Source organism: Carassius auratus, chromosome 32 (assembly GCF_003368295.1).
Source record: "Carassius auratus strain Wakin chromosome 32, ASM336829v1, whole genome shotgun sequence".
Classification (NCBI taxonomy): domain Eukaryota; kingdom Metazoa; phylum Chordata; class Actinopteri; order Cypriniformes; family Cyprinidae; genus Carassius; species Carassius auratus.
In genome coordinates, this window is record NC_039274.1 from 17,641,108 (window position 1) to 17,667,243 (window position 26,136).

At 37.7% G+C, this 26,136-nt stretch overlaps 3 protein-coding genes across 5 annotated transcripts in view; 1 reads left to right on the forward strand and 2 right to left on the reverse strand.

Moving 5' to 3' along the window:
- LOC113051726 (RAS guanyl-releasing protein 2-like) overlaps window positions 1-12,716 on the reverse strand; it is a 28,312-nt gene extending 15,596 nt beyond the window's left edge. Inside the window, exon 1 of one of the 2 annotated variants that reach the window (XM_026215718.1) lies at window positions 12,294-12,716. The gene's annotated coding sequence lies outside the window, so the exon portion shown is untranslated. The remainder of the gene's footprint in view (window positions 1-12,293) is intronic. The other variant, XM_026215717.1, reaches the window with a different exon arrangement.
- Window positions 12,717-16,198: 3,482 nt separating this feature from the next.
- On the reverse strand, window positions 16,199-20,557 carry LOC113051727 (GDP-fucose transporter 1-like). Its single transcript, XM_026215719.1, has 2 exons — window positions 19,429-20,557; window positions 16,199-16,913 (listed from the first exon to the last, which is right to left on the reverse strand). The coding sequence occupies exons 1-2, from the start codon at window positions 19,937-19,939 to the stop codon at window positions 16,342-16,344; spliced, it is 1,083 nt and encodes a 360-aa protein (XP_026071504.1). The 5' UTR covers window positions 19,940-20,557; the 3' UTR covers window positions 16,199-16,341.
- Window positions 20,558-21,128: 571 nt separating this feature from the next.
- Window positions 21,129-25,892, forward strand: LOC113051729 (toll-interacting protein-like). 2 transcript variants are annotated; one of them, XM_026215720.1, is made up of 6 exons: window positions 21,129-21,305; window positions 22,570-22,719; window positions 23,218-23,400; window positions 24,185-24,337; window positions 24,616-24,706; window positions 25,348-25,892. In XM_026215720.1, the coding sequence occupies exons 1-6, from the start codon at window positions 21,273-21,275 to the stop codon at window positions 25,566-25,568; spliced, it is 831 nt and encodes a 276-aa protein (XP_026071505.1). In that variant the 5' UTR covers window positions 21,129-21,272; the 3' UTR covers window positions 25,569-25,892. The 2 variants fall into 2 exon arrangements, with proteins under 2 accessions (XP_026071505.1, XP_026071506.1); XM_026215721.1 differs by having other exon boundaries at window positions 21,176-21,197; window positions 25,348-25,850.
- The last annotated feature ends 244 nt before the right edge of the window (window positions 25,893-26,136 follow it).

A 26,136-nucleotide genomic window follows, 5' to 3' on the forward strand; every position in this document is an offset into this window, starting at 1 on the left:
GATACAACACACACACACACACACACACACACACACACACATGCTCATGCAGTCGTAGCAAGGTGGCCAGCAGGAAACCATGGCAACAAACTCTGATCCCATTGTGATCAACCTCTCCATATGGAAACACAAATTATATTCCACTACAGAGAATTCCACATGAATGAAATGCACAGAACAATACGGATGATAGAGAGAAACATACAATATATTATATTATTAATAAATATAAATATAAAATGAAAACACCCAGCCAGCCATTTCCTCTGTCTGTCTAATAATTTAGTCTCAGTTCTCTGTTTGTCAGAAACCACCGAAAATACAAAGAAAACACTGTAGACAGTAGTGGATCTTTAAATAAGGCATCTTGGGAAATTATGCATGGCCACTCACACACACACACACACAAGCCTCCATTAAGCTACATGAAGCGTGTTTTATATAGGATCTCATTGTATGGTGGAATGTGTGTGTGTGTGTGTGTGTGTGTTGCTGCAGAGAGGTGGGCGGACACTTTCAATTACAGCCCTCATAGAGAGAGAGAGAGAGAAGAGAATAATAGATTTAATAGAGGAGCCGCAGTAAGACTCTCTGTCTCAAAAAAAACAAAACCCTACTGACTCAAGGCCTGAATCGCGAGCCATGGTCGGACTGCTCTCTACAAATCCTGAGAAACTGATAAACGTCCTTTTGACTTGTGTTCTGTGTGGACTATGGATGCACATTTTGGCAAGTTCCTCTAACTGCTCACAGCCTATTATTAACTGACTAGCCGTTAAACAGCAGGCCTTAAAAGGTTAGGTCACCCCAAAATTAAAATTAGCCCATGAATTACTCACCTTGAAGTCATCTTAGGTGTTTATGACTTTCTTCTTTCATACAATGCAGTCAGAGTCTTTGATCTTTAAAGTTGTTTGATGCCACTCAGCGGGTGTTGCACTGCATCGGCTCATGAGAAGTTTAATAAAAAGCGCATCCATAAAAAAAAAAAAAGTGTCTCACCCGGGGTGAACAAAGGCCTTCTGTAGCAAATCGATGGGTTTTTGTAAGAAAAATTAACCAAAACTGACCTCATACGTCATTCCCCTGGATCAGCTTTGTTTACAACTGTGAGCGCAGATTCACTACAGGAGGACTTTGTTCACACCCCAGAGCCATGTGAGACACTTTTTTAATGGATGAGCTTCTCAAGGACCGATGCAGTGCAACACCCACTGTATGCTCTCAATGTCAAATGCAGAAACGTTAATTCATGCGTTCATGACTTCAAGGTTAGATTATTGTAATGCTTTATTGGGTGTTTGTTCTGCACGCTTAATAAACAAAACTCCAGCTAGTCCAAAATGCAGCAGCAAGAGTTCTTACTAGAACCAGGAAGTATGACCATATTAGCCCGGTCCTGTCAACACTGCACTGGCTCCCTATCAAACATCGTATAGATTTTAGCTCCTAAACTCTGGAATAACCTACCTGACATTGTTCGGGAGGCAGACACACTCTGTCAGTTTAAATCTAGATTAAAGACCCACCTCTTTATCTAGCTTTCACATAACACACTAACACATTTCTATTATTCAAATGCGTTAAAGGATTTTTAGGCTGCATTAATTAGGAAAACCAGAACCGGGAACACTTAATGTAATTTCACCTGATGTAATTGCTACATCATTAGAAGAATGGCATCTACGCTAATATTAGTCTGTTTCTCTCTCATTCCGAGGTCACCGTAGCCACCAGATCCAGTCTGTATCCAGATCAAAGGGTCACTGCAGTCACCCGGATCCAGTACGTATCCAGACCAGATGGTGGATCAGCACCTAGAAAGGACCTCTACATCCCTGAAAGACAGCGGAGACCAGGACAACTAGAGCCCCAGATACAGATCCAGGTTTTTTTCTCAATTCTGTCACCAATGGAGTTTGCATGTATCTTGCTATGTTGAGCTAATCAACTCAAAACACAAACATTCACTGCCAAAGAAGCTGGCTGTTCAGAGTGCTGTATCCAAGTATGTTAACATAAGGTTGAATGGAAGGAAAAACTGTGGTAGAAAAAGATGCACAACCAACCGAGAGAACCGCAGCCTTATGAGGATTGTCAGAAAAATGTATTCAAGAATTTGAGTGAACTTCACAAGGAATGGACTGAGGCTGGGGTCAAGGCATATAGACATGTTAAGGAATTTGGCTACAGTTGTCGTATTCCTCTTGTTAAGCCACTCCTGAACCACAGACAACGTCAGAGGCGTCTTACCTGAGCTAGGGAGAAGAAGAAATGGACTGTTGCCCAGTGATCCAAAGTCATCTTTTCAGATGAGAGCAAGTTATGAATTTCATTTGAAAAAAACAAGTTGCTTGAACTCCAGTGTTAAGTTTCCACATTCTGTGATAATTTGGGGTGCAATGTCATCTGCTGGTGTTGGTCCAATGTGTTGTTTTTTTTTAAATCCAAAGTCACTGCACGCGTTTACCAATACATTTTGGAGCATGCTTCCTTCTGCTGACCAGCTTTCTGAAGATGCTGATTTCATTTTCCATCAGGATTTGGCACCTGTCCACACTGCCAAAAGCACCAAAAGTTGGTTAAATGACCATGGTGTTGGTGTGCTTGACTGGCCAGCAAACTCACCAGACCTGAACCCAAGAGAGAATCTATGGGCTATTGTCAAGAGGAAAATGAGAAACAAGAGACCAAACAATGCAGATGAGCTGAAGACCACTGTCAAAGAAACCCGTGCTTCCAGACCTCCTCAGCAGTGTCACAAACTGATCACCCCCATGTCACGCCGAATTGAGGCAGTAATTAAAGCAAAAGGAGCCCCTACCAAGTATTGAGTACATGTACAGTAAAGCAGTTTCCTTCTTCGTTTCACCCCTTGTATTTAATTTTGTTATTTGATTTGAGTGTGGAGTGTGTCTGTGCTCTTTGTTCACTTGTTGAGGAGAGAGCACGATAAGATGTCACGTTACATACTGTACATTGGGCTTCACGTAGTTTACTTTGATGTGTTAGTTTATTAGTTTAGGATTTTTGCCACCCGCTGTAACGCTTTTAGTTTTTTTATTTAATGCTTACTTTTGGTCTGTTGTTTGGGGTTGAAATTAATAAATGCATTTTTCTCTGTTGGAACTTGTAGTGTTCTCCTCTTCATGACTTACCCACCATTCGATATGCACTATTAAAATGTATGCTAACTTTTATTATAGAGTTTTATGAATGTTACATTCCTGTAATGTCCCTGGACAAATTAAATAAGTTTTGGGAAAGAAACATAAGGATGATCCACCCTTGAATATAGCCATCAATGGGACATAAGATGATTGGGTAACACTTTATTTTAATGTTTTCTTGTTACATGTTACATGCACTTGCTATCAATTATGCTTAATTACATGCAAGTTACTTTAAGCCAAACCTCAATTCTAACCCTAACCATATAGTAAGTACATGTAGTTAATTAATATTACTCTGTACAAAAATATATAATTACACTGTAACAAGGATACCTTAAAATAAAGTATAACCACAGATTGCATGACAATGTTTGATGAAATTATATATCTCATATAACAGTTAAAATTGTTATATGAGAGTGTTTTGTCAGTTTGCTAAAAAAAGTATCAAAGCGAATATTAAAACAAAACTATATAGTGAACACACTTGACATCATAAACCCATCAATTTAGCTCTCATAAGTTGTTTATTGTAAAATATTAAGATTGCACTGATTGCCAATTGAGAATAATGCACTATATCCTGGTATAACCATTTTATCTAAAAACATGAATGTGTTCTTGTCCAAAATAATCTACAAAGTGGACCATGGTGCATTTTAAAATTATTGCTCTGCCAAGTCAGTTTGAGATAAGTCTACACACATGCGGAGAAGAAAACACAGTTTGTGGTGCAATGAAATGTCATGTGGTGCAACCAACTATGCAAAAATAATGTAGCAGCTTTTATGTGGCCAGGCAGAGAAATGGCCGCACTTCAACCTCAGGAAATACAAAATGAAAAGCATATACACTGCTTATCAACACAAGTTAATGAGTAAGGCCAAGTAGGGGTTGAACCATGTTTATAAAATGTCGTGTGGATTGACTACCCAAAAACTATATTTATGAATTATTATCTCCAAAAAAAAATATATATATATATATATATATTTGTTACAATACTTTTCACTGTGAACAATATGCATAAAAACTAAATAATAATAATGATTATCATGTTGTTTTTTACAGCACATGGCATTTTTAGAGGCATTTTATTTGTACTTTTCCTGAAAATGGTGTAAAAGTTTTTCAAAAACTTATGAAACCATCATGAATAAAAAACTAAATTTCCAAGAATTTGGTATTGTGATTTAAAACCCCATTTGAAGGATATTTCATTTTCTTTACAATCTTATTTGTCACCCAAATACAAATGAAAATTGTATTATTAACTTACAATAAATTAAGTAAAAATAAAATTTGTAATTTAAAATAAATTACAAAGTTAAATATCCGCACTTAGATGTGATGACGTGAACAGATATGAGAACCAATAAAAACCTCCATTTATGTCGATTTTAAGTACAAGCATTGAGCTTATCGCTCACATGCAAATTAATTAAATGCATTTTTTCCTATCTAGCATTTCTCATAACAAATTCAAGCAACTACTGCGCTGGATTGTGGTGATCGATAATGAAATAGCTGAATATAACCTGGAATTTCTAACACCTTTCTTGTAAGGAATGCGGAAGTGTAAAGAAGTTGTGACTAAAATTGCTTCTGAGCTCTTCTAGTTTGTCTCTGATGCAATTAAAACACTCATGAAACACTCACAGACCTGCGAGTGTTTGTGTGTTGGATGTGTGCAGTTGTCGTCAGTAAGCAGCTGTTTTCTGAAGCTTCTGTTGCTTGGTGACAGAACCCCAGAACTATTGATCCTCACAGGGGTTTAATCGAAGTGTGTGTGTGTGTGTGTGTTTGTCCGGTGTTTTATGACAGAGGTGTTTTGAATATTTCAGTTTCTCCTGCAGAGTGTGTGTCCTGAAGGCTCAGGGCTTCAATGATATTTCTAACCCAACATAATGAAGTCTGACTCCAATCGAGAGAGTAACTTCAGCTATGGAATACATCATCTTTCTCTGTTATGACTCTGTGCAATAAAGGTCCAGATCTAATTAGATACACAACACTCATTAGAGGAGGAAATAACAGCATTCACACAGAAGCTTTCATTCAGACACAGCTCAACACTAATGATGCCTATCTCAGTGATACTATTAATCTCACTATCGTTATTGGATGTTTCATCATTGCTGTCAAAGTTAGAGCGTGGCTCCTCACTGTCGTGGGAAAAGAAACAAGCGTAAAGAGAAGTGAGAGGCACTCTATGCTAGAGGAATGGCATCAAACTCTGGGTTAGCTGGTTTCAAGAAGACAAAATAAAACATATCTAACTAAGATTCTATATGCTTCTCTTCCAACTCAAGGTTTATGATTAACACTGCCATGCTTGTGAATAAACGTGTAAGAAGCCAATCATTTGAAACACTGAGAAAGTCACAATGATTCATTTAAATTCACTGAAAGTTTCCTCATCCTCGAGATAATCCAAGATGGAGATGAGTTTGTTTCTTCATCAGATTTGGAGAAATGTTGCATTGCATCACTTGCACATCATTGGATGCTCTGCAGTGAATGGGTGCCGTCAGAATGGGAGTCCAAACAGCTGATAAAAACACCACAATAATCCACAAGTAATCCACACCACGTCTTGAGAAGAGAAAAGCTGTGTGTTTGTAAGAAACAAATCATCAAGACATTTTAACTTAAACCTATTTCTTCCAGCTAAAATACGATTCAATTAAAGTTTTTTTTTTTTTTTTCTGAATCAGGAGGGAAATCTGCACAGATAAGGCACAGTTCATGAAAACAGCTCTAAACTAATATGTGGATGGATTTTGATGTGCGAAATAACAGGAGATTGACTTTTTCACTGGAGGAAGCAACAGTTTGAAGATAAAAAACACCTTAATTACGGAGTTATTTCTTACAAACACACAGCTTTTCTCTTTTCAAGACATGTGGTGTGGATTACTTGTGGATTATTGTGATGTTTTTATCAGCTGTTTGGACTCTCATTCTGACGGCACCCATTCACTGCAGAGCATCCATTGATGAGCAAGTGATGTGATGCTACATTTCTCCAAATATTCCTTTTTTCTAAGGCTTTTGCTGTATGATTGGTTGTTGTTTTTTTTGTGTGTGTTAATGTGTATTGTATTTTTATACTTTTATCAAATTGTTAGTTTGATGTGCTTTTATGATCATACTTTTTATGACTTATATAATGATTTCTTTCTACCATGTAAAGCACTTTGGTCCATTGTAATGGTGTTGAAAGTGTTGAAAGTCAGTCTTTCAATATCTGATTTCATGCTTCGTTACAGTTACACGTTTCCTTTCCATATTATCATCGTTTCAAACTCTTGAACAAAAGTAGCTGCATCTGTAAGTGAAAATGAGCTTGCTTTTTGTTTGTGGCTGTTTTTAACCACAGCAGAGGCCATTGTGATGCAGAAAATGACTTTTCTGTAATGTGGCAGACTTGTTTGTTCATGTGGATGTGCAGGTGTTTTTATTCTCTCTCACTCTCTGTACTCTTTTTACAGACTTATACTACTGTGGGTATGTTTGTGTGTGTGTGTCTCTGGAATTTTATTTTGTTTATTATTATTGAATATTAATTTGACTCTAATAATAATGATGTGTAACTGATTTTACTCATTGAGAGCGTATTATTTATGATTGCACTGGAGTTTCACATTAGCTGTAGAGTTGTGTGTGAGTCTGAACAGAGACAGCTGGTCTGCGGGCGGTGCACGGTTGCGGCACAGGAGATGTGGAGAACTTGGTAAAAAGTGCAGTCTGCCGTGCCAAGTGTTCTTGACCCTTGCGGGAATTATCTAAATTGTTGCTGTTTTCAAGCGATGTAAGAACACAGGCTTTACGTGGGAAGATAATCGGGCAGCAGAGCCGCTTCGCAGAGTGAATAACATGAATTGCTCAGTGCAATAAAAACATCTCTTGACATTGAAATGAATACATAAAGCCTGTGATGTAGTGGAGATAGATATGATGAATAATGGAAATAATTGTGAACAAGAGTCTATTATAAGAAGCTTCAGGAGAGCTTTTAATTCACACACACACACACACACACACACACACACACACACACACACACACACACACGCACGCACACACACACACACACACACACACACACACACACACACACACACACACACACATTTTTCTGGTGTCTATTTTGTGGTCTATTGTTTCTTTTTTCTGTGTTTTGCATTTTATGTGTGAAGTGCCTAGAGAAAGCAACTTTAAAAAGCAGTATATAAAATAAAAAATAATATATATATATATATATATATATATATATATATATATATATTTTTTTTTTTTTCCATCAGAATTTAAGAATTGTGTTCATAAGTTTAGTTGCACTCACTAAAAATATATTCAGAGCCATGAATAGTATATGAATGCATGTACATCGTGGGTGTGCATGTTTGTTTGGCGTACTTTTTTGAGAGAGTGGTGACTGCATTGCAAATTTTGGTTTCAACTACTGATAAATCTGCCCTATGTAATAAACAGAAAAATATGCATGAAGTGTTTGAGGAACCAAATTAGCCAGAGCTTAATTAGAAAGATCAGACGATCTAGCATAGGTAACTCTATAAACTCTAATAACATTCAGACAGGAAGGTAATTTACTTGATTTATTTATTTTTAATCTTTTGTTTGTTTTTGTGAGTTTGTTTGCCGTTCATACTTTCAGCCTTTGCTCATCTCTGACGTTGTGCTTTCACTTGTGGATCTGTAAATTAAATGGAAAGCAGATTGTTATTGCATATTCCAGTTTCACTTCATAACATTTAACATGTTTGTGACCTTCTGTGAAACTCGTGGCCCTCTGTCTGTCAGTGTGTGTGTGTGTGTGTGTGTGTGTGTGTGTGAAAGGGGGAGAGAAGGAAAGAAAGAGGGAATGTTCTCGGTTGGTTGTTCTATCTCAGTGCAGATGCTTCCTGTTGTGCTGAAAACGGAGCAGTTTGACAGTTTAACAAATGGCGGAAGTTACTGTTTATGTGACTATTTCACAAATAAAAGTGCTTAAAAGGTTCTTCACAGCGATGCCATAGAAGAACCACTTTTTGGTTCCACAAAGAACCATTCAGTCAAAGGTTCTTTAAAAAAAAAAAACTCTTTCTAACCTTTTTTATAATCTGAAAAACCTTCTTTTGCCACAAAGAACCATTTGTGAAACGTTCTTTATAAAACCATTAAAGGTTCTTCTATGGCATCGTGAAGCACCTTTATTTTTAAGAGCACAGTACAAATGAGATAAAAAGATCTATTTCAGTTAATATTACTTATGTGCACTTCTGATATTTAGTCAGTGCACACAGCTATGCAACAAACACTTGGGCAGCACAAGTACAGTTTTAGTGAAGTCATGCCAACAAACCACACTAAAACTGAAACCGATCTGCTCTTACTTGCTGCTGCACTGAGGTTACTGTACAAGTCTGGTGAACTGAACAAGCAGACAGGAAGACTTGCTTTTCTTTCTGCCCAGCTTCTGTCTTTCAGCAGCAACACAATGCTGCTTTATTAAACCAGAAATGCAAATGCTCTCATCTAAAACTGTGTGTGTGTGTGTGTGTGTGTGTGTGTGCCTGCTCATATGCACATCTCTCATCCTTCTCCTAGTAGAAATTAAGTGAAGACATCCCTAAAATTCCAGTACACCTTAAATCCATGGCCTTCCTGTTTACCCCAACTGACAGTATGTGATGTATGTCAGAGGCCCAGGCTCACTAACAGAGCCAGACAGTACTCTATACAGCCTTATATTGTTGAGATTAGACATGCTGAGAGAAATATTTGCATGTGCATGTATCTGTGAGTGATATGCATGAACAGCACAGGGTTAAGTCTGTTGTAATCTTTCTGAAACAACATGCAGACTAGTGCTGCATTCGTTTTTTGCTAATAGTGTGATACGTATCTGTGTATGTTGCATGCATGCAAACGTCTGTGTGCATGTGTGTGAAAGTTTGAATAACTGCGTCTCCGTGTAGACTGATTTCCTGAGTATATTCGGACAATTGTAACAGCTCAGAGTAAGTATTTTCACTTCACACAGCAGTCATGTTTTCCTGTCGAGGATACCAAGCTGTTGTCCTGCTTTTATAAAATGATGCAAACAGGAATTAAACAATTACAAAATAATGTTCAAGCAGTATACATTTTTAGAGGTGGGCAATGTAAGCCATCTTGTGATTGTGCAAGAGAATACGTTTCATAACTCACAAGAAGTGCGCTTAATTGTAGTAATGTGCGCTTGTAGCGTACTTCATCTTAAAAGTATATTTGTTTGAAAACTGTACTTGCAGATAATATAATATCAAAGCAAAAACAACACTTAAGTGACTTAAAGAGAGACACATTCATGACTATTTCTTAACACACTTAACATACTTAAGTAACACACTTTTAAACCGTTTAATAATCTTATGATGTGGTTTAAATAAGTCCACTTATTTAGATGTGTTGATTAACTCACTAAAGCAAGTTATGTAAGCAATAAGGCACTCGAGGCGTGCTGTATTGTGAATTGCTCCGTGCCATTACTTATTCACAATACAGCACGCCTCGAGAACCTTTTAGAAAACGGTTACCACACAATACTAATATTCAAACCAAAAATCTATGTATTGATACATTACTTTTTTGAAGAAAGTTCATTAAAAATGCCATCCTTCTGCAAAACAAAAAGTTCCTGACAGTGACAGCAAGAGAATCATCTTATGTACGTCATCTTGCATGTAATTATTATTATGATAACTATTAATTATGCTTAATTACATGCAAGTAACCCTGAGCCAAACACTAATCCTAACCCTAACTATACATTACGTAAGTACATTAGTTAATTAATATTACTCATATAGTACTTAAATCTATTATAACAACAAGGACACCTTAAAATACAGTCTAACCAATGTGTGTGTATTGTGAAAATCGTCTACTCTTAATGAAGGGAATGTGACAGACCCGTGACAGAAGAGGAGTCTGCAGGTTTGTCTCAAGTCATCTAGAGAGACACTGTCTTAATTGTGCTAGAATCTCAGCTGATCCGCACTGCCTTGAACCAGTGTATAAAGTGACCCTGACAGACTGGAAACTGGCAGACAACTTTCTCCTGTGAAACATAACACGATTTCATCAGTCTTCCTGATGAGTCACGTCTTGAAATTCTCCTCTCTGCATATCTTTCTTCTAAAAAAAGCTCTGCGGCATTTCTTTTTTGAATCTTGAGCTTAATCCAGCTTTCACCTCCAACATGCTGCTGTTTTCTCTGTCTGACTCTTACTGTTGTCAGAGACAAATATGTGCATGTTTCTCAACAGGAGGTTCATTTATATTACTTATTCTATCTTTGTTTATAAGTTCAGGTCCAAGAAAATCCTTTTGCTTCCAAACCATTCCTTTCGTGAACTTTATTTTCTCTCTGCATCTGCATCTCTTTGCTCTCTGATCTACTTGCTTCTCCGTCTCTAGGCTGAGGGATTGATTTTCCCCAGTTCAGTATTTTATTTCTATGTGGCTGAATAATCCATGTTTATTGCTCTTCTTAGAGCTAATAACTCGTTACACTGCCCGTGAGCCTGCTTTAATTACCAATGATTATTCCAGATCAGGCTTATTGGAAAAACGTGCATGTGCCGACATTTCTGCAAAATGATTGCTTCCTAGTTGCTTCTTGCATATTTCACATTTAAAGGTAATCTATGGGGTGGCACCAAAAGCACATTCAGTTTTATCCAAAACAGATGAGTGTGAATGAAACATTGTTTTATTATGTTGTACAGAGAGCGCTGCTCAAAGGGTCATGCTCTGTTGCTTTTTTAAATAATGTATCCACTCTAAACCCTGCCATAAACCGTACGATAGTGTTAATATGAGAAAGCATGAGTTAAAAACACATTTGCTAAAGCAGACATGCCATTTAAACTTGCTTCTACAAGTCACTGCAATGTTTTACTATGACTCATGTTTTGCGGGAACTTGCGCCACACTGTACCGGGTGCGCTCCCGAGCAAGTTTACCACGCCAGAAAAAGCCAAACATATGGAGCTGCATGTGATGCAAACATCAAAATGCATTAGTTCACAAATCATGTGCTGCAGTAACAGTGTTTTGAGGTCACAAACAGGGTGTGAAACATGGGGGAGGGGCTTAACTTCTAAATAAATATAAATATACAATATGATTTTAAATTCTAATTTTGGCTGCCTCTGAAATGAGACAATGTTACCTGGCTAGTTGCAAGAAAAAAACCCTCTCATTCATGAATGTGGATTTATAGCATGGACAGAGTAACAGCTAAATATAAGTGTCTATGATGCAGTTCAGCTGAATGATAAAGTTTGACCTCTTTAACTTTATACTGTTAAACTGAATGCACGAAGCAAACTGCTGAAATTCCCACAACACTAAAATAAGAGTGTGTGGTTTATGTGTCAATCAGATGTGCATGAATGACAACAGCAAGCTCCCGGAGGGTTTTCTTTCTGAATCATCATTGATCCACATCAACATCCCCCCCACCCCCAATTGGGAAATGTGTAATTCACATCCAGTATATTAAATAGTTTAACAGACATTAACATAGACTTTGTGCTCCCTTAAAAAAAATTAATTGTATGGTTAATGCTTAAATTGCTAGTTCACATGAAAATTAGAATTGTATGATCATTTATTCACCATTATTCACATTTCCAAAAACTACTGTCTACTCCATTGACTTTCATTGAAATAGGATGTTCCATAGAAGAAACAAAGCATACTGGTTTGGAATAATATAAAGATGAGTAAATGATGACTGATTTTTTTGGGAGGGTGAAGCATTCCTTTAAGATCAGAACAGCTTAGACGCTTTGTCAGCATTGCACCACACTCTGGGTGTAAAGAAGAGGCGAGCTTACGGAAAATTCGCAAACGCACACTAGAAGTGTCAAGTATTTAACTAAAATAGCCTCATGGTGTGAGAGGAGTTTCTCTCTCTTTCTCTCACAGATAAACGCGTTTCAGTCCGGCTCTGTGCTTACATACCTGATATTGCATAATGCGTAATAACACGAATGAGTTCAGACCCCCAAATAAGCGCAGTGCGCTGCGCGCGCGCACCGATGTCCAATTAGACTCGCTCACCTTGATGATGGACTGAAGAACATTCAGATCGGGATCAGCACATCTGTCCACATCGGTCGGCTCTTTGAAACTTTGGAGATCCGAGTGCAGCGCTCAGTAAATCTGAATGGTTTCACTGTGTGGTGAATACAAGCAGCTGCTCTTCATCACTCTGTGCCACAAGTGTCTTCCTCTTCGATCCCCCAGGGTTGGAGAATTAGCGGGAGCGCGCACACGCGAACGCGGAGGAGGCTGAAGTGCGTGTGTGAAGCAATCTCTCCCTGTTTCTGGAGCTGGAGGCGCGTGAAGGCGGTCCATTAGTTTCACTAGAGGGAGAGAGCGACATGCTCCGGATAAAGGCGGCGTCCCACGAGCACACTCCGATTTTGTACGCGCTGTCTCACCTGTTGACTGATTTTGATGAAATCTCGCCCTCTCCTGTCGGAGGTCTGTCACGCGCACCGATTAAGAATAACCGAGGGTTGATGGAGTAAAGTACTTTTCTCGCTTTCTGCCAGTCACGTGACACTCAAATATCACAGGAGAGCCGCTTGAACAGAAACTATTTGACGGGATCATATTTTACAGCATATAACTGTATATTTCAGTTCAATTATTATTATTGTTTACACCCAAATGTACTGATAGCCACTGTAAAATCACAGGTTGTTCAGGAGTTCATGGCTGTAAGTGGCCTGTCCATGCACTATACTGTACATAAAGATAAAACAACATTAAAGGCAACTCACATTCAATATTAAAATAATCAATAAAAATTATACAAAATATAATCATATGTGATGTGTCACATGCTACTTCTGGGAATGCCCTTTTATTGTTTCCCACCATTAACGGGTAATAAGCATAGTTTTCACTAAAACACAGTATTTTAAAGTAAAATAACACAAGAGAAAGAAAAGTGACTTTATTACTGTATATATGGTAAGGTATTTATTGTAGCTACTGTACAGTTAACCAATAAATGAGTTTTTACACTAACAATTTGTGTCTTGCTAGTTTTATAGTCTCTATATATTTTACAGTCTGTAAAAATAAATATACAGTCTAGAAAGCGTACATAAAGCAACTATATGCTTTGAATATACCTCAGCATTTTATGTGCTTGGCTGATGCAGTGCAAGAAAGACCTGCTCGATCTTGTCCCTTACTTGATCAATCTTGTCTTAAAGTATGCATATTGCAGAAAAAAAAACGTAAAGGACAAAGCTTCAGTGTATAATTCATAGGATCTAACTGCAGAGAGTTTTGACGGCAATCTGTGTGTGCAGCATACATTTAGCAAACATTTAGCACAGGTTGACAATACACGGTTTTACATTTGTCTTACCTAACATGCATTAAACTACTAATAAGGTAAAAAAAAGTGAGTATTATTAACTCTTGAATGTTATCAAAACAGCTACACGTCAGAAGATACAGAAGTACAGCTATTGCTCAATGAGTGAAGCTCTTCTCGTCAGCACAGCAGCAAATCTTTTAAATGCCGAACACAGCAGAACATTAAAGGTTGTTGTTGTTGTTTTTTACAGTGTGAGCTGATGTTTAACCGCCTGAAGTTTTGCAATTTGCTGAACTCATGCAGACGCACATTTTGAAAGAGGTCTAGTGTCCTTGCATAATTGGTTGCACTCATGCTGATTCACAGGCTCTGACACGTGCAGTGGATCCACAAACCTGCGAAGCATTCCCTCAAAACAGGTCTATCCACCTCCATTTGTGGACTGATGGTAAGAGAGTCGGATTTGTAACCCAGAGGTCACAGATTCGAGTCTCGGTACTGACAGAGATTGTAAGTGGATGGACTAGTGCTCTCTTCCACCCTCAAAACCAGGACTGAGGTGAGACCCTTGAGCAGGGCACCGAACCCCTGAAATGTCTGTGTGCACTTGAATGGGTTGAATGCAGAGCACAAATTCAGAGTATGGGACACCACACGTCATGTTCTGTCCTAGTAACATTTATAACCACCAGATAGCACTGTTGCAAGTATTTTGAGACTTTGAAACTTTTCTTTTCATGTTCAGAGTACATGAGGTATGATTCGCTGATAATAGGATGAAACAGCAATGTTTAAATAACTGTGAATCCTAAAGACAAAATCAGTAGAACAAGACCAGGGTCGTTATTCAGTAAGTCTGTAAAACAAATAAAAATCCAAAACACAATGCAAGTACACACACACACACACACACACACAGACGCGCACACACACACGTTTAAAATGCTAAAACAAATTTATATATCTTTTTTTGCTGACCCTTTTTCTAATTAATGCATGTAAATAGCATATCTGCCAAGTCACGTGACAATGATCGATTTATGCTGAAAAGAAGGTACCGAAAAGAAAGTGAAAAAAAAAAAAAAAAAGATTCATTAGAAATGTTGCCTTGGTAACTAACTGAAATAAGTTGAAGAAGCCTACAAAAATTACTGACTTAAAAAGGCAATAAAAATTAATTAAACCTACAGTGGGAAGAATCGACCCTTTAAAATAATCACATTTCATTGCTTTGCAGCCTGACATTAAGAAGGATACAGTTTTTGTTTTATCCAGCTGTATTTACTGCATTTACCAAGTGAAAAATAAATCACCAACATTTCAGAAAAAAAAAATGATAATAATAATTAATAAAACAGAACCAGTGAGTTGGAAAAGGAATCACTGAAGCAGCTTTTGCTTTAATTACAGCCTTTAATCGTCTGGGATTTGTTTCTACTTACTTTGCACATCTAAACTTTGCAATATTTGCTCACTCAAGTTCAGTTAAATGTGAAGGCGAGTGTTTGTGGACTTCAGTCTTCAAGTCATTCCACAGATTTTCAGTAGGCTTTCAGTCTGGGCTCTGACTAGATCATACAACAACATTCAGCTTTTCTCCTTTAACCACTCTGTGCTCAGTTTTGCTGTGTGCTTGGACTCATTGTTGTGTTGGAAAGTAGACCTTCTTCCCATTGACAACTTTCTGGCAGAGTGCAGCAGATTTTCCTCATGCACACAATGAGCACTCTTTGTCATGAAGTCCTGCAGCTGCTTCTGGAATGTTCTTGTCTCCATCTCCTGACTTGTGCCTGTCCACAACTTTATCCCACAGATCTTTTGACAGTGCCTTGCCACTCGTAGCTGCTTGTTTGCTTCAGTTGCACTACCTAGGTGTGAAACACTCCAGAAAAGCACTTTTTATGCTGAACTGATCAGAATAACCACAAGATAAATGGCTTTGTGTGCCATTGAGAAGGTGATTACAAGTCATTTTTTATGAGGGCTGATTCTTTTTCCACCTCAGTGATTGTTTTTTTTTTTTTTTTTTTTTTATTCTGTGATGTTGGTGTTTTATCTTTCACTTGGATTTAATGTGTGCACCACGTAAAAAAATATATATAAAACTTTGTCCGTCTTAATTTCAGGCTGCAAAGAAACAAAATGCAATAATTTCAAAGGGGGGTGATTCTTTTCTATAAGCACTGAAAATAGTAATCGGCTTAAAAAACTAATAAGACTCCTAACACATAACAAATTTGCAAAATAATAAATAAGTTTAAAAGAAAACTTAAAAAATAACAATCAAAGCTTATTCAAAATAATAAAATAAAAACATAATAATGCATAAATAATACTATAAAAAAACTATTGTATTGATTGTTTTTTAATAGTGTAAGAGAGAACTATTAAAGCTACACCTTGTTTCTTTGAGCAGCGTTCTGCAAATCTTCCCACATAGTGATGTAGAGATGTGGGGGCATTTTAGAACGAGCCGTTTCGGGGGGTCTGGACAAGTCTTAACTTTTATAAAGAATATCTCTTTGGATTTGAGACTTTAGTCTTTGCAACTTTACAGATCTTCATGCACCAAGAGCTTGAAACACTCCAAAGCGAAAAGGAAAAATTGAAATCACATCATATGTCCCCTTAAAAACGGGTTTTAATAATGATCATTTACACTAGAAAATACATGTATATACATCAAACATTCAAATGTTCATATAAATATACACATGTAGCCTATATATAGACCTGCTAATCAGTCTCTATTTATTCTAAAATTTACTTTCACACCGCTAAACCCTCTTTAGTTTTCAGAGTGTTTGTGGCTTGTGTTTCCGGAGGCACTTGAACTTTCTTCATCTCGACTCCTCTGACCCAGGTGTAGGCGAAGGATCCCACCAGCACCATCATATTGCTTGTCCACCAGAGCTTACTCTTACTGGAGGCAGAGTAGATGACTGCCAGCACGGTCTGTGCGCAGGATTTGGCTGTGCCAGACACATTGTGTGTCAATGGACTCGTGCATTTGATCTGAAGTCCGGTCACGTAACCGATGGCAAAGCCAAAGACTCCACCCACAATCATCATGCCCCAAAAATGTAAGTGTGTCAGTCGGTTAAACTCCAACACGCTTTTCAGTTCGCCTAAAATGACAATAAGTGGAATGAAAAGTACACTGGCATTGAGGTTGTTGTAGTAGGAGAGCTTCCAGATATTTCCATCTACCACCGGCATCACTTTTTTTGTGTAGATGGCATTGAGAGATACACAAAGACTAGCAATTACGCCGAAAAAGACACCGGTCCAAGAAAGGGAACCTGCAATAGATTCTTGGTCCACACCCAGCCAGAATCCACCTGGAGGCAAACAAACAAACAAAAACAAAGCATAAACTGTAAGCATATCACTTCCAGGCTCCACTGTGTTGATGAACGGGATCTTCATAATCACCGTGATGGGATCACAAAAATCTAGTTCCTGGTTTACAAAACAACAACTATTTACTTTACTGATAAGTTTATTTCAGTAATTCAACTCAAATTGTGAAAAATTCAATGCACACAGACTGAAGTAGTTTAAGTCTTTTGTTCTTTTAATTGTGATGATTTTGGCTCATATTTAACAAAAACCCACCAATTCACATTTCAACAAATTAGAATATGGAGACATCAGCGAATCAACTCAAGACACCTGCAAAGGTTTCCTGAGCCTTCAAGATGGTCTCTCAGTTTGGTTCACTAGGCTACACAATCATGAGGAAGACTGCTGATCTGACAGTTGTCCAGAACTGACACCCTTCACAAGGAGGGTAAGCCACAAACATTCATTGGCATAGAAGCAGGCTGTTCACAGAGTGCTGTATCCAAGCATGTTAACAGAAAGTTGAGTGGAAGGAAAAAGTGTGGAAGAAAACCACAACCAACCGAGAGAACTGCAGCCTTATGAGGATTGCCAAGCAAAATTAATTCAAGATTTTGAGTGAACTTCACAAGGAATGGACGGAGGCTGGGATCAAGGCATCACTAGCCACCACACATAGACGTGTGAAGGAATTTGCTGAAACACAGACAACATCAGACGTGTCCTACCTGAGCTAAGGAGAAGAAGAACTGGACTGTTGCACAGTGGACCAAAGTCCTCTTTTCAGATGAGAGCAAGTTATGTATTTAATTTGGAAACCAAGGTCCTAGAGTCTAGAGGAAGGGTGAAGAAGCTCAAAGCCCAAGTATCCTGAAGTCCAGTGTTAAGTTTCCACAGTCTGTGATTTGGGTTCAATGTCATCTTCTGTTGTTGGTCCATTGTGTTTTTTGAAAACCAAAGTCATTGCACCCATTTAGCAATAAATTCTGGAGCACTTCATGCTTCCTTCTGCTGAACAGCTTTCTGAAGATGCTGATTTCATTTTCCAGCAGGATCTGGCACCTGTCCACACTGCCAAAAGCACCAAAAGTTGGTTAAATGACCATGGTGTTAGTGTGCTTGACTGGCCAGCAAACTCACCAGACCTGAACCCCAGAGAGAATCTATGGGCTATTGTCAAGAGAAAAATTAGAAACAAGAGACCAAAAAAATGCAGATGAGCTGAAGGCCACTGTCAAAGAAACCTGGGCTTCCAGACCTCCTCAGCAGTGCCACAAACTGATCACCTCCACGACACGCCGAATTGAGGCAGTAATTAAAGCAAAAGGAGCCCCTACCAAGTATTGAGTACATGTACAGTAAATGAACACACTTTCCAGAAGGCCAACAATTCAATTTTTTTTTTAAGTATTCTAATTTGTTGAGATATTGAATTGGTGGGTTTTTGTTAAATGTGAGCCAAAATCATTATAATTAAAAGAACCAAAGACTTAAAACAGTCTGTGTGCACTGAAATGATTTAAAACACAAGTTTCACTTCAACTTTTCCACGACTTTCTAATTTATTGAGATGCACCTGTAAGTGCACATTCTCTAAAATAAAGAGCAACCTCTACAGCTAAGCTTAACCCATGTACATACAGAACTTAATTAGGTAGTAAGTGCACATACTGTAAAATAAGTGCAACCAAGATAACTATAACTACATTAGAATTCACACCAATGGACGGTAATGCTTTGTTTATTCTAAGCCTGTGCTGCAGTTATATCATTATATGCTCAAACTCGTTAAAAGTGTATGGATTGTGATTGGTTGTCAAAGTTTTAACTGTTCATTAGCTGGAAAAAAATAAATCATCTGCGGTTTTAAATTGCAATTAGGAAAAATAAAGGCCCGTTCACATCAGGAACGATATTTTATTCTATATTTTTTTAAATGATTGTTTATGCTAAATGTTTACTGCACAGTGCACTTTTTGTTGTTGGACTAAAATCAAAGAATTATCCCAGACAGCACACGTATGTCCGCAATATGTCTGTTAAAGATCTCTTCATCCAGAAAGCATTAAAGCATTTAGTTAGAAAGCATTTAGTTTCATATCATAAACATCTTAAATATGTCTTCGAAAAGTCTATTCGCCATCTGATTTGAAACATCCTACTGACAAATTGCAGACGAGAAAAAAAACTAAAATAAATGTGAAAATGCATACGTCAAATAGATGTCTCTGTGACGTGCGTGTGCTATCAGGGAGAACTATAGAGTTACAGAAGAACGTGGGTAACCAAAGACCTGACGGTAGCCATTGGCTTTCATAGTATTTTGTTCCACACTATGTAAGTCAATGGGTACCGACAACTGTTGCGTTAACCAACATTCTTCAAAATATCTTCTAATGTGTTCCGCAGAAGAAAGCAACTCATAGAGGTTTGGAACCACACAAGAACGAGTAAATGACAGAATGTTTATTTTGTCGTGAACTGTCCCTTTAATTGGCCGGTTCCTCTCACCGAGAATGACTCCGCAACTCAGCACCGCGTAGAAGGACGTGGTCTGCTTCAGAACCGCGTAGGATAGAACCACGTTAAACACGGTGGTGAGCGACCGGCCAACGGTGTAGAAGGCAACTCCCACGTACTTCAGGCACAAGTTGTTGAATGTGATCATGCAGATAAACACGACGGTCAGCGGCATGATCTCTCTGGACACTCTCAAGTTGAATTTCAAAGACGGGAAATCCACGAATCCAGGACATAACTTAGAGAGAAAGTGCAAGATCCAACACAATATAACGCTAACAACACACTGGAAAAAAGTGATGAAGACCGGCGCGTCCAGCTCCTTGCTGTCTAACAGGAAGTTGTTCAGGAAAACCATAGAAATCGAGATGAACCAGTAAAGAGCCACAACCACAGCAATCTTAGTCGCTCTCAGGATAAAGGACTCGTCTTTTCCCGACCGAGTGGAGTCCGAGAGAGCCATTCTTAATATTTTGGAGCGTTTGGGTTGTGACCTGTTCATGGTTCAGGTGTTAAGGAAGAGGAACAGTGCAAATGAACATTAGTTATTGTATGACAACAATAACATTTCGCGGCGAAGATGCTCTGCACTGGGCATGAGTACAACTTCCGGGTTCCGCGTGAGATTTCTTAAAGAGATATACTCACCCATCTGCAAAATCATAAAACTGCTTAAAATCAGATCTTACGATGAGATATGAAGGGCAACAATCATATTAATGCTTATAGCATCATATGCAGGAATAAAAAAATAATAATAATGGAGCGGTTTCATATTAATCATATACATTTTCCTACTGTATGGTAATAATATCCTCGAATTGTAAATTGTAACAAAAAATACAAAATACGTGCAGATGTCATGCTTAAGACTCACCTTCCTGGGCATCAGACATTTGAAATTAAAGCAAAAGGTGTTTTAATTTTCATTTTTTTTTATTACAATACAACAAAACGGGCAAATTATTATTGATGAGATACCTGTCCAGTGCAGACTTAAGTCACGCAACAACAAAAACGTAGATCAGTCTAAAGTAGATCAGTTCTGTTTTATATTTACAAAAATAATAATAATAATAACATTTTATAATTTTAAAAGCTTTAAGATGGGGTGGTATTTTTAAATATCTGAATTGATGTATAAAAATAACTTATTTTAATATTATATACACAAATTAGATCTTTTTTCTTCTTCTAGAATTAAACGATTTCATACGAAATGGGGGTAACAGTTGTATACATCCTTCCAAAGTGTGTGTTTAAAATTGCCACAAATGCTCTACTTTTCCATTTCGGAGCTATGAGTAATGCAATGTACTTACTCCTAATTTCACATGGTGGTTTTTAATGGTGAAATATTGATGTTCTCCTTACTGGTCCTGAATAAAATCCTCAACTAATATGCTAATAGTGTACTTTTAATTACTTTATTGTAAATCCTCTATGATTTGTGTTACTCTTCAATCACTCTCATGTATTCTAAACACATTTAGGTACTTTTATGAACAAAACTGTACCTCAATAGATTATTTAGCATTCATCTAGTAAATAGACCATGAAAATAAATTAGCTATTGCTCTGGAAAGTACAAATATAACACAACAACATTTTATTCATTCATTTATTTATTTCTGTGTATTTTCACGCCGAAGAGACTTTTATTCTGAAGTTCGGAAGGGGGCGGAGTCTGAGAGGGTGGTTGCTTATTTCCGGAAGTGATCTTCGCTGCTACATATCGTTAGAGATCGCTGCATTCTGACGTAATTATTCCTGCATTTTGTTTTGGGAAATTTGGGAAATAAGTCAGGCCTTGTCCGACATCTAATAACCTCGGAATGGCGACAACAATAATCACGCAGCGGGGACAGGTGAGAGGGGGTTTAATACAGTCTAATGCTAGCTTGCTCTAGTAGCATAAGAATGATTTTTCCAAATAAAAACAAACATAGGAAGTCGCGCAGAACAGAGTCACAAACGCACCAATATTCATCTAACGTTATAGATGTTACAGATCAAGTGGGATCTGAACAACACAATGTTTGATGCCGTTTGTGTGCGCGTCAACACCATAGACTTAAGTTTCTAAAAACAGGTCAACACTAGATTCATTTCCTCATTTACTTGAACGTTGTTCTTTGTCGTAAATTTGGGAACACATAACAACCGAATCGTGACAGACAGATATATCAGTATTGTATTAACGTTAGGCCGAAAACAGTAGCATGTTCAACCGTGTTTTGTTCATCTTTAGGAAATATCAAATAGTAAAGAGTCCACACGGGGGCAATAACAAACAAATACTGTAAATCAGGGCTGTCAAACTCAGTTAAAAATTTTTTTTTTTTTAAATTAGAATTGCATAATGTTTTTTTTATAAATTATTTGTAATTTTATGTTATTTGTTTATTTATTACACTTTAATATATTTTAAATTGGCAGCATATTTTTTGTAAGCGTTTACTGTGAGATGTATAGCTGCATATTCAAGCTGAATGGAGTCCTTTTGGGAATTATTAAAAGACTAGTAAAATATAATTTCCTTGTTGTTACAAGAAGCAAGAGATATGGCATTTCCTCTCAATGTGAAACAAGGTATTATACACTGTAAAAAAAAAAAAAAAGGAATTTCCATTAATTCTAAAGCGAAATTTATTCCCTCTTTTTATTTATTTATTTTTTAAGAGTTTGTGACTGTTTTTCCCAACCCCCCCCCCAAAAAAATTCCACATTTTAGACCAATCGCATTATTAGATTAACATGCTTATAATTAAATGTAGGGTTTTCAACAGCGCTGTGCTTTTAGTGTTCTGTTCAACCTTAATATTTTCAATTATTAGCATTATTTATTTGCAGATTCATTTTTAAACTTTATAGAATCTCTTTATTCAAATGTTTTAATTACATACCAGGAGGCAAATGTTGCTCCAGGGATGTTCTTTATAATATCTAAAGAAATAATGTCTGTCTTTATTAATCATCCACCCAAAGCTCCGTTATTAGATGTACTTGTGCAGTCAGTAATCACTTGAGTTAATCAAAGAAACCATGACTGTAATTACATGTCAAAAGTGTGATTCTGAAGTATTATAATTGACTGCACAGAACCCAGACGTGTCGTTCTTCTCTGTTCAGGTGTGCATTGGTGAGCTGCCTCAGGATTTCCTGAGAATCGGGCCGACGCAGCAGCAGGAGCAGGTGCAGCTCGACGCCCAGGCGGCCCGACAGCTGCAGTTCGGAGGATCTCTAGCGACAGCTGGCCGCCTCAGCATCACCGTGGTACAGGTGCGTCACAGTGCTGCTTTAATGGTGGACGGGGAACGCATTCCCGCAAATGTTCTGAAAATGAACTCGCCCTCAGAACGCCAAAGATGTAGATGAGTTTGATGAGACACTGATGCAACGCTACAATCTCCAATGGATGCTCTGCAGTGAATGGGAGCTGATAAAAATGTGTATACAACTTGAAACAAGTCCTCTATCCATAATTTTGCTTTCTCCAGAGACTAACCTGGTTGAAGGTATAATAATATATAAAGTATAATAATAATTACACCGTCAGGTGACAAGTTATTCGGTTCTATTTACATCTTTCTGTGGTTGCTACTCTGATTGTGCAGTTACTTGAGCAATGCACTTCCGTTAAAAACATTGTGTTTCTACATAAATGGTTCATTGTCTTATCTGTGACTTTAGGTGTGTAATAATAATTATTCTGGATATTTGAAAGGAGATGCACAGGCCTTTACATTACAAGGCATTATCTTAGACTTTTCTTTACAGGCGAAGCTTGCGAAGAACTATGGGATGACACGCATGGACCCTTACTGCAGGATTCGACTTGGCTACGCCGTCTATGAGACTCCTACCGCACACAACGGAGCAAAGAACCCTCGCTGGAACAAAGTCATCCAGTGCACCGCCCCGCCGGGGGTCGACTCCTTCTACCTGGAGATATTCGATGAGGTCAGACTCAAACTACTTCTTATCACTTACAAAACCCTTTCAGTTTTGCTCAGGGTGCAAGCGTCACTGCAATCTATCCACTTCAGTCTTCTGTCTTTCTCATCCGAAGCTATAAATATTGAATGCAACTTTTTTTTTTTACACAAATTCCTTGAAGCAATCTTAATGGGTGTAAAAAATAAATACATTTTTATATTTTTCCATTTAGTCTTGTCATATGTCCTTTTTTATTAAAATTCGGTCAACCTTTACTTTTTCTTAGTCAGATTTCACTTAACTAAAAGTCTCGGCAATGTAGTCTAGTTTAGTTCATTAAAAACTATTCATATTTTAGTCACGTCATAGTCGCTTTTACACTTTATTTTATGGTAATGTAGTTAGATGTGATTTATATCAACACAATCTGTTTTCTCTGGTTTGAATCATAGATGATTTATTGTATGTTGATGCTCTTGTCTGTTATTTTGTTTATGATGTTATTTATTGATGTCTTGAACCGTTATGCAGCACATTGATTAACAATGACTGATTTTATGCTCTATAAAGTAGAGATTTAACACGGAAACTAACCCTAAATCATATCGTACGTTAACCCTTTAGTAAGTAAATGTAGCTAATACTATTACACAGTACTTATTTGTGTAACTGCACTGTCATCTTAAATTAAACAGTTAAAAACTTCAGCAAGCAAACACAAACAAAACTCTGAAAATGATGACATGTAATGGAGACTTTTCTGGCAGTAAGTGCTCTTCAGTGATGATTGTTCTGTGTTGCTGGACAGAGAGCGTTTTCCTTGGACGACCGCATCGCTTGGACACACGTGACGATCCCAGAGAACCTGCGAGAGGGAACCGTCGTGGACGAGTGGTACAGCTTGAGCGGGAGACAGGGGGATGACAAAGAAGGCATGATTAATCTTGTCATGTCCTTTGCTGTAAGTCCTCACTCACAAAATACTTCTAGACACATGAACCGAGAATCACCGTGTCTTGACCAGGTGTTACGAGAGAAAAGATAAAGCTGTTGGTTTTTGCTCGTAAAGTTGTAATTGTTCACTTCCTGCAGTTGTGTCATGCAGAGCTTTCAATGCAGACAGTAAATGACCTGGTGCATGAAACTTCAGAAACTGCATGCTCTGTAAAATACTATAAAGCACAGAAAAAAAACAGCATGTTAGCTTATATGAACTTTTCCCTGTTTTTTTTGTCAAAGTCGATACCTGCAGGAATGATGATGCAGCAGCAGCCTGTGGTTCTGATGCCTACAGTTTATCAACAGGGCGTTGGATACGTGCCCATAGCAGGTTTGTTTAACACTGTGACGATAACTAGGGATGACGCAATCGATCGACAACGGCTTTATTTTCAGGAAGTGTCTATAAATGCAGTTTTAGGGCCCTTCATTATGTTTAACCCTTCTGTATCATATTTGGCATGCAAATTATTAAAGCCTCTAAATGATCAACATAGATCAAAATTTAGCTGAAATGCCTATTTCTCTCAATCTGACACATGCTTTTTTTAGCAAGTAAAAGGCCTTTTGGTATAGTTGTACAACCGTCTGCCTTCAGCTTGTTTCATTTGTCTTTTTGTTGTGAAATCTTCACTGATTTTTATAAAGTAAACACAAGAATAACTTTATATTTCCAGATGAGCACTTACTGGACTGAAGCAGCTTAGATTCACTTTGATTATCCAGAATTATTATTTTTTTCTCAAATATGTTCATCAGGCATTCATAATGGTATTGCATTGCATTATATGTTTTGATCATAACAGTAAGCATTTAAATAGCATCTCACTAAGACGTATTATTGGAGATATAAGCCTCTTTCATGCATACAGTCTTTACTGATAGGTTACCATTAAGATTCGCTCTGGCGATACACCAGACGTACTTTCACTCTTAATCAGATTCTTCTCTTTTGTCCAAATGTGAATGTAGGTGTCCCTGGGATGTATAACCAAGGTGTGGTGTCCATGGGAATGCCAGTTGTGCCTGCCGTAACGTCACAGAGCGTCCCCTGCGGTGAAGAAGACCTTAAAGCCCTTCAGGACATGTTCCCCAACCTGGACAAGGAGGTGATCCGCACCGTTCTGGAGGCCCAACAGGGAAACAAGGAAGCTGCCATTAACTCCCTGCTACAGATGGCCGAGGAGCTTTAACTGCAGATCTGGCACTTAAATCTACCAACAATGTAAAACTTTATACCAAAAAGAGCCTGTAAATAAGCACACTATCAACCCTTAACAGTAGCAAGTAAATCTAACAAACATTTTAATTGTCTTTGTTAAATCAGCATTCAGGATTGAACGTTATAGAGAATGTAGGATGATTTTCTGCTGAGGGCAGTATGCCACATCTGTGTTGTAGTGATCCCGTGTCTTAAAGATGTTTGATATATTATGCTTTTATCTGAATGAATTTAGTTACATAAATGCACATGATATATAATTTATTTTGAAGATTATTAAAGAGATACAAGAGCATATCAGAATTAATGTCGTTATTTTAATGACTCTTTTGTGCACAAACCATTACAAGCACCGAATATTGGTTAAGCTGTGTAAAATGGGAAGAATTGTCCAGTGATATTGTCAAATATATGACGCACATTGCACTGTGCAGTTACAAATCCTTGTGCTTAAGTGTGTTGAAGTATAGTTAAATAAAAATATATAATCAAGCAACATTTCATTTTACCTGAGATATATATATATATATAATTATGAA